General features: G+C 41.7%; 1 protein-coding gene across 1 annotated transcript in view; it reads right to left on the bottom strand.

The window, feature by feature from the left end:
* The window catches only part of LOC116695607 (inactive N-acetylated-alpha-linked acidic dipeptidase-like protein 2), a 730,805-nt gene that overhangs the window by 362,147 nt on the left and 355,461 nt on the right, over positions 1–13,197 (bottom strand). The window contains exon 7 of the mRNA XM_032525998.1: positions 1,456–1,575. Within this exon, the coding sequence (XP_032381889.1) occupies positions 1,456–1,575 (120 nt within the window). The remainder of the gene's footprint in view (positions 1–1,455; positions 1,576–13,197) is intronic.

Raw genomic sequence — 13,197 nt, 5'->3', positions numbered from 1 at the left:
GGGAGGAGGAGTATCGGAGTCTGGTGAGGGACTTTGTTCTCTGGTGTCGCAATAACTGCCTACAGCTCAACACCTCTAAGACAAAGGAGCTTGTTGTTGACTTTGGGAGGTCCAGACCAAGACCACAACCAGTCCTGCTGGAGGGAGTTGAGGTGGAGGCAGTCCAATCATACAAATACCTCGGGCAGTGGCTGAATAACAAACTGGACTGGACAACACACCAGCCACCTGTACAGGAAGACACAGAGCAGGCTGTACTTCCTGAGGAGACAGTGGTCTTTTAACATCTGCAGCAAACTGCTGTGGATGTTTTACCAGTCTGTGGTCACCAGTGTCCTCTTCTACACCGTGGTGTGCTGGGGGGCAGCATATCCAAGAAGGACACCTCCAGGCTGGATAAACTGATCAGGATGTGTGGTCGGCATGAAGATGGACTCACTGGTGACGGTGGCAGAGAGGAGGACACTGGACAAACTGCTGGACGTTACTGATAATGCCAGCCACAACCTGCACACCGTCATCAGCACCCAGAGGAGCCTGTTCAGTGGAAGGTTGCTCTTTCCCAAGTGTAGGCCCAGTAGACTCAAGGACTCCTTTGTACCTCATGCTATTACACTATTCAACTCCTCACTTGGGGGGAAGAGGAAATAGAGCATATAGGACAATACATACATACATACATACATACATACACACCTAGACTTACATTAATACCTGGTCACTTTAACACTTGACTCAACACTGACACTTTTGACTGATAATTTATGGTTAATGTCTTTTTATAGCCAATGGTTATACGGCTCATTGTTATTATTGTTATCTTTATACTCTCTTCTATACTGTATTCTGCTAAAACTGATGCTGTAAATTTCAATTTCCTTGCGGGAGTCATCCCAAAAGGATTAATAAAGAGAACTCTATGTCTAATTGATAGGGTTTTATAAAACTGCGTTGAGCTGAATATGGCACATATCCAAGCAGAAACAAGCCTAATCAATGAATGCCTTGGTAATGTGTTTTTCTTACTAGGTCAGATGGATTCAGACATCTTTGTGTGAATACATTTATGGTAAAAATAATATGAAGAATTATTGATGCATGACTACCCATTTTAATTGGGCCCTGTTTAGTATAAAAAGTTGCTGTGCAGTAGGCTTTATTTAGTTTCTTCAAAGGGCAGTGAGCTATATCTGTATGCAAGTATATTAAAATACCCAAGACCATTTTGAAAGTTCAGTTTTAAACCCTCTCATTATAGGAGAATCATTTTTTGAGTCTCACCTTGCACTTATTTCTAAAGATCAAAAGATCTCATTCCTCAGTCTTGGTGAATATATATTTTTTTGCTGCTGTGAGATTATAGTGTCAGGTAGATTTCAAGTACAGCATCACATCAAATTCCACTATCAGCAGAGCAGAGGAGTAGCAATTTGCAGAGATTTGATTTGATATTACCTTGTAGAGCAAAGGTGCTTGGCCAAGCTTAACCACAGCAATCTGGTTGGTGAGGTTCAGGCGGTCTTTGGCTCTCCGGAGGTCGTCCACGCTGGCATACTGGACGTCCACCACCTCCCCCTGGTGTGGAGAAACAGCACAGAGGCTCAGGGGGCTCAGCAGTTATTACATGCCCTTTAATCAAATGTCTGTGCGTACTTAGTCACCCTTAGGTTAGCTAACCTACCGGTATGTGTTTATATAGCCCAGTCAGCTTAACATTTTTTTTCTTTTTTTAAATATGTCTGAAAATACCCATTACCATGAATCCAACGCATTATTAGTAAAGATATTTTTGTGTACAACATTGATGATGTCAAGGTAGCCATCCACAGATACCTTTAAGTGCCGTATTTAATATTAAATAATGATCAATTCAAATACATTTTTTATTTGAAAAGCTTAGCACAAAATTGAGCCGTGGTGTCGCTACATTGTCAATATAGACTATCTTCTTCCTAAATTATTACTGATGCACCACTGGGGGAGCTATTGTACCAAACCACAAATATATAATATATATAAAGATCATGTTTTATGCAGGTGCGGGAGGGGCTGTAGGGCAGTAGGACATGGCCTTGCCAGAGGTCTGTACTCTCCAAGTCTTCTTCTAGTTCCTAATGTAGCAATTGTAATTGATAGCATTGTAGAATCGTGTGTGTTTACATTTCGGTGTGTGTGTGTGCGCATGTGTGACTGAGCAACTGATTGAGTTAATCTTCCAAATTAAAGTGACCTAAAAGTTGTTTACAAAAGTCAAAGCTTTACTTTTTAGTATCTCTCTCTCTGTTTATCTCTCTCTCTCAACCCTCTCTCACTCTCTTTCTTCCCCTCCTCACTGCATCACCTGGACCTGATTCATTTTTCATGTGGCCAGGGGGCGAGAGTAACACAATGCTGCAGTGGAGAGAAAGCGAGGGAGAGTACAAGATAGTGCCTGAATGTGTGTGTGTATGTGTGTGTGTGTGTGTAGAGAGAGTTTGCATCAGAGGAGCCCAGGAGAGGAGGGCACGAAAGATTTATCACTCCTGCCTGCATTTGCATCATAAAAATCCTCCATTTAAACCGCAGACCAAGACGCAACAAATTGAAATATAGGAGAATCTCTATGCGCACTTAGATGGTGCTGCTTCAACTAGATCTATCTCTCTTTCATCTCCCCCGTTTTTCTCCTTTCGTTTTATCCGGACGAGGTAATGAAATTAACAGTGTAAGTGGCCTCTGTCTGGCTGAAGCTGTGAACATCATTCTCCTGTTGAGATGATGAATAATTCCCCTCAACCCAGCCAGGCAGAGTTTGGTTGACTTTTTGAAGGATGATAAGGGGAGAAATACATCTTGGACTCTTGTCAGTGTCCAATATCTCTAAAAATGTACAGTATAAAATTATGAATATGAAATGTATCTTCCACAATTGTATTCTGGTGCATAATGGCATTATGGGGGATTAAAACTCTCCATTAAAAGGCATGCTGAGGAAATGCTTTAATGTAAATTAGCATCCTTATAAAGGGAGGGAAGTTTCCTTAAAGGCTTAACAGAATGACACTCTTGATGCTGATGAATAAAGTTACATCCACACCCTGATTCCAACAGAAAAACACCAAATTGACCAGGGCCTGGATTGATCAACTGTCTCAAAGAAGGCAATTGGTCACAAAAGAGTGACATATTTTTTTGTCCTACTTTTAGGAAAAAGTGAAAGCATTTGATCAATTTCCTTAAGGGAGGAAATGACTCCTATCCTGGGCAATACTTAACTGACCTAACCTGTCAGGAGTTGCCAGGAGATAGTTTTTCGGGCAGAGACAATCCATGAGAGAAAAAATATTTTTGGACTGCTTGATGACAATGATCTCGATACGGTTTTGAAGGGAAATGTAATAATGTTTGACTGATTTGGTGCGGCTGCAGAGGAAAACTCATGATATCTCTAAAGAAACCAATATCCTACCCTGCCTTACACTTTATTGTTACCTTTGCAATATTCTGTCAGAGCTACATTTCATCATCAGTTAATCAAACTTGAATTGCTTTCACAGCAACGGCAGATAATGTTCGCTCAAAAGGTCCTCAGTGAGAGAACATTTAAAAAAGAATTTTTGGAATACAATCACTTGGGTGAATGTCACCTGCTTAGTTCTCATGAAGGATGTCTCAACTTACTTACAACTTCATACAAAATTAAGATAACTGTAATCCGTGTAATCTGGAACTTTTTTTTTAATCCATGGCAGCAACTCTCAGACGTGTTGAGAGGCGATTTATCTGTCAGACTGGGGGCTCTGCGGATGCTAACAGAAGAACCAATCGAAAGTATCAGAATAGCAGCAAACTTCACTGAAAGGATGTGGCTTGAAATGGCAAAAGAAGACACGTGACAAACATGTAAAATGTATATCATTCAACATATAGCCTAGCTTTTTACCAAAAATATTCAGATGAAACCCCCAATTTAATTACACATTTCTCCCAGTTCCAGTTGCCTTTATTTTGTAATTAAATTCATAACACTGTTACATGTATCTAGGTACTCCCCAACTCTGCCTATGGTCTACTTTGTTAATAGGGTCTTGGTAAACAGTCTGCAATACACATGATGACATGTGCCAAATAATTATTAGATTGAACTACTTATAAAGTTTGGCATCATATGTTCTTCATATCATCATATTTGGCATCATATTTTCTATCTCGTAAGTTCTTTGCCTATGCACATAAAACCTACACATCCAAACGTTACTAGTTTCATTTTTACAGTCAAATACTCCAAACTATCAGGAAAACTACTACTACTGCTACTACGAGGGATGTCACATGCTCGCCAAAGAAAAGTGCCTCTCTTTGAGGGAGCTTTACAAATATCTCTCGAGTCTTCCACTGCGGTAGGGGTCTTTTTAGTCACAGGTAAACTGTGACTAATCGTCCCTTCCCCTGTCTCTCTTTCTAAATACAGAGTATGTAAAGGGAGGGGAAAATGGCAAAGAAAGGAAAAGCAGCCATGCAAGGAGGAGACAGAGGAGGTTGTTGGATTGTTTCTACAGTCTACTGATTGAAGGCTGCTCAAATCCACCCTGTAATTAACTCTTATCACATAAAGTAAATGAAGCGCCTTTAGTATCACACTGTCATTATGTCAGACAACAAGGAGAGGCAGGCTGATTTTCAAAGTTTTCTCTCTTGGTCTCAGGGTTGTATGCATAGAATGACAGATGTGGATTGTATTGTATGTAGCATGGGTAAATAAACTGTAATTTTATATGTGGCATAAAGGCATATACTAATACATTCAATCAATCAATGTTCATTTATATAGCACTTTACAGAAACTAGTAAGTATCCAAAGTGGTTTACAACAATAAAAGTAACAACAATAAAACATAACATACAGTCAAAATCAGAAATAAATAAAACATACAGTAAAATCAGAAAAATAATTCCTAACATCAGGAAGAGACGAAAATGTTACAACACTACTAAATAAATACGTTTTGAGATTAGATTTAAAACAAGCTAAGTCTGTTATTGTGCACATGTTAAGGGGGTAACTTGTTACAAAGTCTCGGGGCTGCAACTGCAAAAGTGTTATCACTACAGAGTTTGTACCACAACCTTGGAACCAGGGGAGAAGCACAAAATTCTGGGCCCTGTAGAATGGCATTCTCTATGGGCCCCTCCCCACATGCACAGGTATTTATTCTAGCATCTGTTAGGGCCCTGGGTATTCAGGCTACATTAACATTGCTACGTTTTGTTTTTCAAGCAGAGTTTTGATCCAAAAGTGAACTCTGTGCACACAAGTGCTTTTAGCTCCAGGAGAAGAACTAATCTCTGTCAAAACTAACATGCCAAAACAGCATATCTCATCAACATTATTGTATACTGGGCATCGGCGTGCCAGGGTAAACTGGAGGTGGCATGTATACGCCGACCGAGGCTGGTAGTAGTAGCTTAGTCTCAGAGAATGAGACGTCATGACGCAATAAGACAGCAAAACATTGGACCCACAAATGTCAACCCAAAATGGGTCAGAAGTGTTTTCAGAATGTCTCCAGTATAATGTTTTTTTAAAGGTCCCATGGCATGGATATGTCACTTTATGAGGTTTTTTAACATTAATATGAGTTCCCCCAGCCTTCCTATGGTCCCCTAGTGGCTAGAAATGGTGATAGGTGTAAACCGAGCCCTGTGTATCCTGCTGTGCCTTTAAGAAACGAAAGCTCAGATGGGTCAATCTGGAATCTTGACTCTTATGAGGTCATAAATGAGGGACAAGGTTACCTCCCCTTTCCCTGCTTTGCCCGCCCAGAGAATTTGGCCCACCCCTGAGAGAGCGAGACATCATGGCTTTCAAACAAGCAAAGTGGCAGTTGGTCAGGGCCAAACCCCCAGCCTCCACATTAGTGCAAACCACCCCCCCCCCCCCGCTTCTACTGCTCAAAAGCTACAAAAACTCAGAAATGGCACATTAAAAGGAAAGCTCTTAGTGGCTGTAATTCTGCACCAAGGCTGAATTCTGGGAAAGAGACTTCAGATACAGTATTAGGAGACCACAAGATTATATAAAAGAGACTTCAGTACGGTATTAGGGGACCAATGAGGGTCTATATAAAAGGACTTCAGATACAGTATTAGGGGACCATAAGGCTATATAAAAAGACATCAGATACAGTATTAGGGGACCATAAAGGTCTATATAAAAGTGACTTCAGATATGGATTAGGGGACGACTAAGGTCTTATAAAAGAGACTTCAGATACAGTATTAGGGGACCAATGAGGTCATATAAAAGAGACTTCAGATACAGTATTAGGGGACCAATGAGGTCTATATAAAAGAGACTTCAGATACAATATTAGGGGACCACTAAGGTCTATATAAAAGAGACTTCAGATACAGTATTATAGGACCACTAAGGTCTATATAAAAGAGACTTCAGATACAGTGTTAGGGGACCACTAAGGTCTATATAAAAGAGACTTCAGATACAGTATTAGGGGACCACTAAGGTCTATATAAAAGAGACTTCAGATACAGTATTATAGGACCACTGAGGTCTATGTAAAAGAGACTTCAGATACAGTATTAGGGGACCACTAAGGTCTATATAAAAGCATCCAAAGAGCACCATGTCATGGGACCTTTAAACCAAAACCTAGCAATGTAAATTTAGCCTCAGACCCCTTTCTACCCTGTCCGACACCCCTGCTTGGAACTTCTAAAACAATTAAAATCAAAAGAAGCCATTGTTAAATTTACATTGCATATACAGTACATTAAATTTAGTTGATTTATCTTTTATAAGCAAGTGTGTCCTCATACATTTGTAATATGTGGTTTTGCAGTATAGTGAAACATGCAATACTGTGTTGCCCTTTAAAATGTAATTACAAGTAATACTATAAATTACACACAGGACTAACAATCTTTAATGAAACAGAAGTACCACTAAGCTTCTCTATAATATGGCTCAGCTACATGTTTAAACTACACTTATGGGTTCATATTCATATATTTAATGCAACAAAAAATGACCTCCACAACTTTAAATAATAAAAAAAGATCATTATGCTATCAGGATGTGTCTGTTTTTGCCGTATGTAGTAGCCTGTGAATTAATTCCTGTGCAGGCAGAAACTGCAAAATATTCATAATCACACACTGCTGGCTGGCCCTATGGAGAGGTTGATTTTATTAGATTCTTGAGCACGTGCTCTCATTTGCATATTAATGAGGAAACTGTTTTTTTTCTTGAAACTGCAAGAACTCCATTATGCTCTAAGAGGCATAGTTCATGTCAAGCAGCAATGATTTATGTGAAGATAAGTATGATGCCATATTACTAGTTTTCAAATAACGCTAATTACCTTAATTACAGATCGTATTAGTTAGCTTGTTATGTTATATGATTTCAGTTGATGAGGGATTAGGCAGCTTAAGTGTTTTATTAATTTTAAACGTGTAATCCTCAACGAGAATATGCATTTCTGCATTTTATCATTTACGATTGAAAGATAAGTAAGTGAAATTCCTTGACAAAAAGCCAAAAAATACATAACAGGGCTTCCATCTTAATTGGGTTATTATATAGTTTATTCTGTTGGGATGTAATTAATCATTCATTAACATATAATTTTTGATTGTTCCAACAAGGCCGTTAAAGTTTACACAGAGGAGGCAAATCCTGCAAATATTTACTTTGTGATTATGAATGGACACGTGTCTACTGTATATGCATATTTTGTACACATACGATTAATCTGGAGGGGGAGAATGCAGGGGCACTAGGGGTGATGGAATACAATAAGGATGGTTTTTGTCCTGTACATTGGATACAGTACCAGAGATGAAGTTGGAACAGAGCCAAGCCATAGCAACCTTTTCTTGTATGACCATATTCTTGCTAAATCCTAGTATGATGGCATAAATACAAAAAAAGACAACACCAGATGTGCAAGGGTGACTATCCCTCTAATCGCTGCTACCCAACTTGATAATCTCCCCAGCCACAGCAAAGTGCATGGCTCCTGCAAACCCATAATCTATTACGTCATATAAAGTTGGTATCTTTGCAGAGCACCAAGCGTCCAGCTGTTGTCTTTGCACATACTGTAGAGTACCGCTGTCAAGGAATATTCTAAAATTGACATTCAAATATGAAAATGTATCTTAAAATACTATAAAATACGGGCGGCTGTGGCTCAGTGGTAGAGCGGTTGCCTGCCAATTGGAATTGGAGGTTCAATCCCTGTCCCTGCAGTCCCCTGTCAAAGTGTCCTTGGGCAAGACACTGAACCCCGAGTTGCCCCCGGTGCTGCGCATCGGAGTGTGAATGTGTGTGAGTGTTTATCTGATGAGCAGGTGGCACCTTGTACGGCAGCCCCGGCCACAGTGTATGAATGTGTGGGAATGGTGAATGGTTACTGTATGATGTAAAAGCGCTTTGAGTAGTCGTTAAGACTAGAAAAGCGCTATATAAATACAGCACATTTACATTTACATTTATAAGAGGGAGAAAATGACAGCACTGCCGCAGCTATTTGCCTTGTGCAATAGTTCGTAAACCGCCACTTCCTCAACCTTCAGTTTCCGGTCTGATTGAGCCGGTCGTTAAGAGAATTCACAGTTAACAAGTGGGCTTTTCCCTTTATTGACGGTGGATAGACATGAAAGGGGGAGAGAGACGGGGATGACACGCAGCAAAGGGCCGCTGGTTGGATTCGAACCCCGGGCCTGCTGCAGGACTCAGCCAACATGGGGTTCACGCTCTTACTGGGGGGTGGCTAGAGGCACGTTGATGACATCTTTTCATGTGGCTGCCGTTACAGGGAGTAATCAAACAAAAACGACAGCAAGACAGCACAAAGACGCTAACACACATCTTTAACTGCAGAGACAATGAGAAACTTCTTTAGCTAAGAGCCGACGCCAAGATCGTCGGACACGTTCATGGAGCGGCAAGAGACTCGGTTGTTTATGACCAAATTATGAACGGCTCTGCAACGGCATGTCCTGTCTCCAGTGAGAGACAGGGAGAGAAGGCCAACGTTACACAAGTTTTTATGTCTCCCATTGCATTGGTTGTCTCATGGACGTAATGCGCAAAATATAAATTTGTATATTCAAACCTCTGTGGTTTTTTTAGAATGAATATTCAAACATTTATGGCCAATTTTGACAGCCTTACTCTAGAGGCAGCTAAGGGACAGGGAAGAATCTACCAAGGAGATTATAGTCATCGTTTGCCTCCTGGTCTTTCTCGATTGTTCTTGCCTACCAAAGGAAGCATTCAAACGCTGTCTAAAAGTGATCTTTTGCATCCACCTTCTTGAGTTGTCTTCCAATAAAATTCTAACATACTAGTCCATGAGATCAGCAAGCCTCCAATGTTGACAGGTAAAGAATAATTTCTGCTGCTCTGCAGAGAGTCCTCTTTTCTCCTCTTCTTTGGCCCAGCCATTCAGCACCCAAGGACCAACTCAGTGCTGTAAAAGAAGGCTTCAAAGAAACTGGACTCCCACCTGCATTCTCCAGAAGAGAAAATGGTGACGAACTCATGACCGGCCATCTTGCTTCAACAGCAGTAGATTCCAGTCTATCAAGAAACTGATCTTCATTCTTCCCCTCTTCCTGTCGTTGGTCACAATTCTGATAGTAGCATAGTGGATGACCCCATTTGTCCTTCTGCCTCTGACAGCAGAATGCCAAAAGTAGTTTCTTAATAAAGGGCAACACTTTATACATTACATCTTCCCTCAAAGAGTATAGCTCCTAACCTCTCAAGTACTCTCTAAATCTAAGGCTGTCTCAGCTATTGCCTGGAGGCACCACATCTGGGGTGTCGTGCATAACTCTCCCACCTTGGATAAGGTGAATGAGGAACTAGCCACATCTAATGTCAGGCTGCCCTGCTTCTTCTCCGGCAGCAGCCCACTCTTCTTTCCCAGAAAGCGGGTTTTGAGCCACTTATCACTTGATGCATCCTGAAGGCTTCTTCTAATTCTACTATTGTAAAGTTATTAGGGGTTTCCTTGTTTCATACCATTCTTTGAATGTCCCACCTGGAGACCAACACCTGCTTCTTTCTGGCACTGTTGGGATTCCAGCAACTTGGTTCAACCTTCTTCTTCAACCGTGCTGAATAGAATCTGAACAAAAAGTGTGAGATTCCATTGGATAAAAAAGGTGGTGATGGGATACTTTTAGAATCTGGGAAATTAAAAGTACACCATTTTAATAAGATGCATTTCTAAAATCTGCAGGCTTGCAATAGAAATATACTGCACCACCTTTTTCTCTTGCTCCCGAAGGCTGGTGGATGATGCTCAGCTGGGAGTAAATTGTGTTTCTTACAGCCTTTCACCCCTTTTACCAGTTGTGAAGCTTGTTATGGAACAGAGCACCTTCAATCTAGAAAGAGTTTGTATTTCTCACAGAACTGCAGTAACAGCAGGATGTGGGTAGCCTTCTAACTGCATGCTCAGCCGGCCCGTTGTTCAGAGTTCAGGGGGCAGTGTCTCTTCCAGAGAGTTCACTAATCTGATGACGAACCTTAACAGGGATAACCCATCAGGGGTGCATGTATTTATTGGTCTTCAGTTACTCTGAGACACTATATATGTATCCAGTATTAAAAATTCAAAAAGAGTTCTTCACAACTGCACTGGATGAAGATGGGAATGTCTCCAAAAGACAGAAGAAGTGAAGAGATAAAAAGGTGAAAAAGAGAAGAAGACAGGGAAGACGACAGGGGGAGGGAGTGAGGACAAGTACTTTACGGTAGCTGTGTTGAATAAGTCAGAAGCTTTCCCCACAGCCCATCCTTGGAACGCTTAAAAGAGAACATTTATAAAGCATCAGTGAGCTTTTTGATGTAGTGATGTTGAGTCACTTAATGAAGCCTGTGTCTTAGACCCAGCTTACATTCAACTTTGTCATTTGGACCCAGCTGGACTTAAAGCAAATTTAATTTGTTCTTTGGCATTAATAATTTGTGACAAGAAAAAAGAAAGAAAAGAACAACCAAATATCTGGTGTAGCAAGTGGAGAGTATGACTTACAAGACAGCCAAGTCCATTGTATTCCATGAAAACTAAAGAACAGATTGCAAAATAGTAATTATAATAGTAATATCACAATTTTCCTTAAAAAATCATGTTGTGTACTAGCTGCAGTGGAAATAAAGAAACGGATATTTAGATAGTATAGCCATGTATTATCTGAAAAGAGAACTGAAGACGTCAGCTTGTTAGAGTTCACACGAAGATAGAATTATTAAATTATTCACAAAGTTCGTATTTTTATGCATCACTGCATGCACAGTACTACATGATTTCATGACTTTTTCTTCACAAATAAGTACATCACATGTACCCTTTAGAGAAATCTTTCTAAGGAATTATGAATAAATTCCATGGTAAATTATTAGGAAATGAAAGAGCCCATAAAGGAATTCTTTCTCTGCTAGATCATTTATTACATTTACAGTAAAATGAGATTAATGGGGCTATTGAAGGGGCCATTATAAATCTACTTAAGTTTCACACCATAGCTTTTAAACTGAGGCAGTAGATTGACTCTGATGAGAATTATGTATGGTATTTTAAACAAAACGTGGTAAGTCAAGCAGACGCACAATCATGTTTAGTTGACAAGTCAGCTACATCCATTTTAATGTAACCAGAATGGACATACTGTATGAATTTACTTTATATTTGAGCAGCACAACTGATTTCAAATTTATTTTTTGATGAATGAGAGCACATACAGTACCAGGCTAATTGACTTGAAGTATTATTATTAATATTTTGTCAGGCAAAATATCCAAGAACTCATAGGCTACTGCCTTTATAAGGGACATATATTGCAATGATCAGAAGTTGGGCTTGTCAGGGAGCGCCTGGTGGCCGGGTTTGCCACGAAGCCCGGCCGAGCACAGCCCGAAAAAGCTATATGGCTCCTCTTTCACCAGCCCTTGAGCCCACCACCTGTGGGAGGAACCAATGGGGTTGGGAAGGTGAGGGGCTTCGACAGACCAGACCTGGGTGGCAGAGGCTGGCTCTGGGGACGTGGAATGTCACCTCTCTATGGGGGAAGGAGCCAGAACTTGTGCCGGAGGTGGAGCGCTACCAGTTAGATCTGGTAGGGCTTACCTTTACGCACAGCCTCGGTTCTGGAACCATACTTCTGGATAGGGGTAGGACTCCGGAGTTGCCCTGGGTGTGAGGTGCCGGGCGGGTGCGGGGATACTCACAAGCCCGGGGGTAAACCGGTTCAACTACAACGGGGGTTAACTCCAACGGGGGCAGCAGCATTGGAGTTTACCCCGGTGGATGAGGGGGTTGCCTCCCTAAGCCTGCAGGTGATGGGGGGGAAAACACTGACTGTTGTTTGTGCATATACACCAAACAAGAGTTCGGTAGATTTTGCTTTTTTGGAGACCTTGAATGGAGTCTTGTATGGGCCTCCAGTAGGGGAGTCCATAGTTCTCCTGGGGGACTTCAACGCACACGTGGGCAATGATGGAGATACTTGGAGAGGTGTGATTGGGAAGAACGGCCTCCCTGATCAAAACCAGAGTGGGTGTGGAGGCGCTGTCGTGGCTGACACGCCTCTTTAACATTGCGTGGAAGTCTGGGACAGTGCCTAAGGAGTGGCAGACCGGGGTGGTGGTTCCCCTCTTCAAAAAGGGGGACCAGAGGGCGTGTGCCAATTACAGGGGTATCACACTTCTAAGCCCCCCAGGTAAAGTCTACTCCAAGGTCCTGGAAAGAAGGGTTCAGCCGATAGTTGAACCTTGGATTGAAGAGGAACAATGCAGTTCTGTCCTGGTCGTGGAACAACGGATGAGATTCTTACTCTCGCAGGGATCCTGGAGGGAGCCTGGGAGTATGCCCAAGCAGTCTACATGTGTTTTGTGGATCTGGAGAAGGCGTTAGACCGGGTCCCCCAAGAGACACTGTGGGCGGTGCTGCGGGAATATGGGGTGAGGGGTCCCTTCTCAGGGCCATCCAATCTCTGTATGACTAAAGCGAGAGCTGTGTACGGGTTCTCGGCAGTAAGTTGGACTCATTCCAGGTGAGGGTTAGCCTCCGCCAGGGCTGCTCTGTGTCACCAATCCTGTTTGTAATATTTATGGACAGGATATCGAGGCGTAGCCGGGGTGGGTAGGGGATGCAGTTTGGTGGGCTCAGGATCTCATCG

The sequence above is a fragment of the Etheostoma spectabile genome, chromosome 9 (genome assembly GCF_008692095.1).
Source record: "Etheostoma spectabile isolate EspeVRDwgs_2016 chromosome 9, UIUC_Espe_1.0, whole genome shotgun sequence".
Lineage (NCBI taxonomy): Eukaryota > Metazoa > Chordata > Actinopteri > Perciformes > Percidae > Etheostoma > Etheostoma spectabile.
This window is presented reverse-complemented; position numbering and strand designations above follow the sequence as displayed.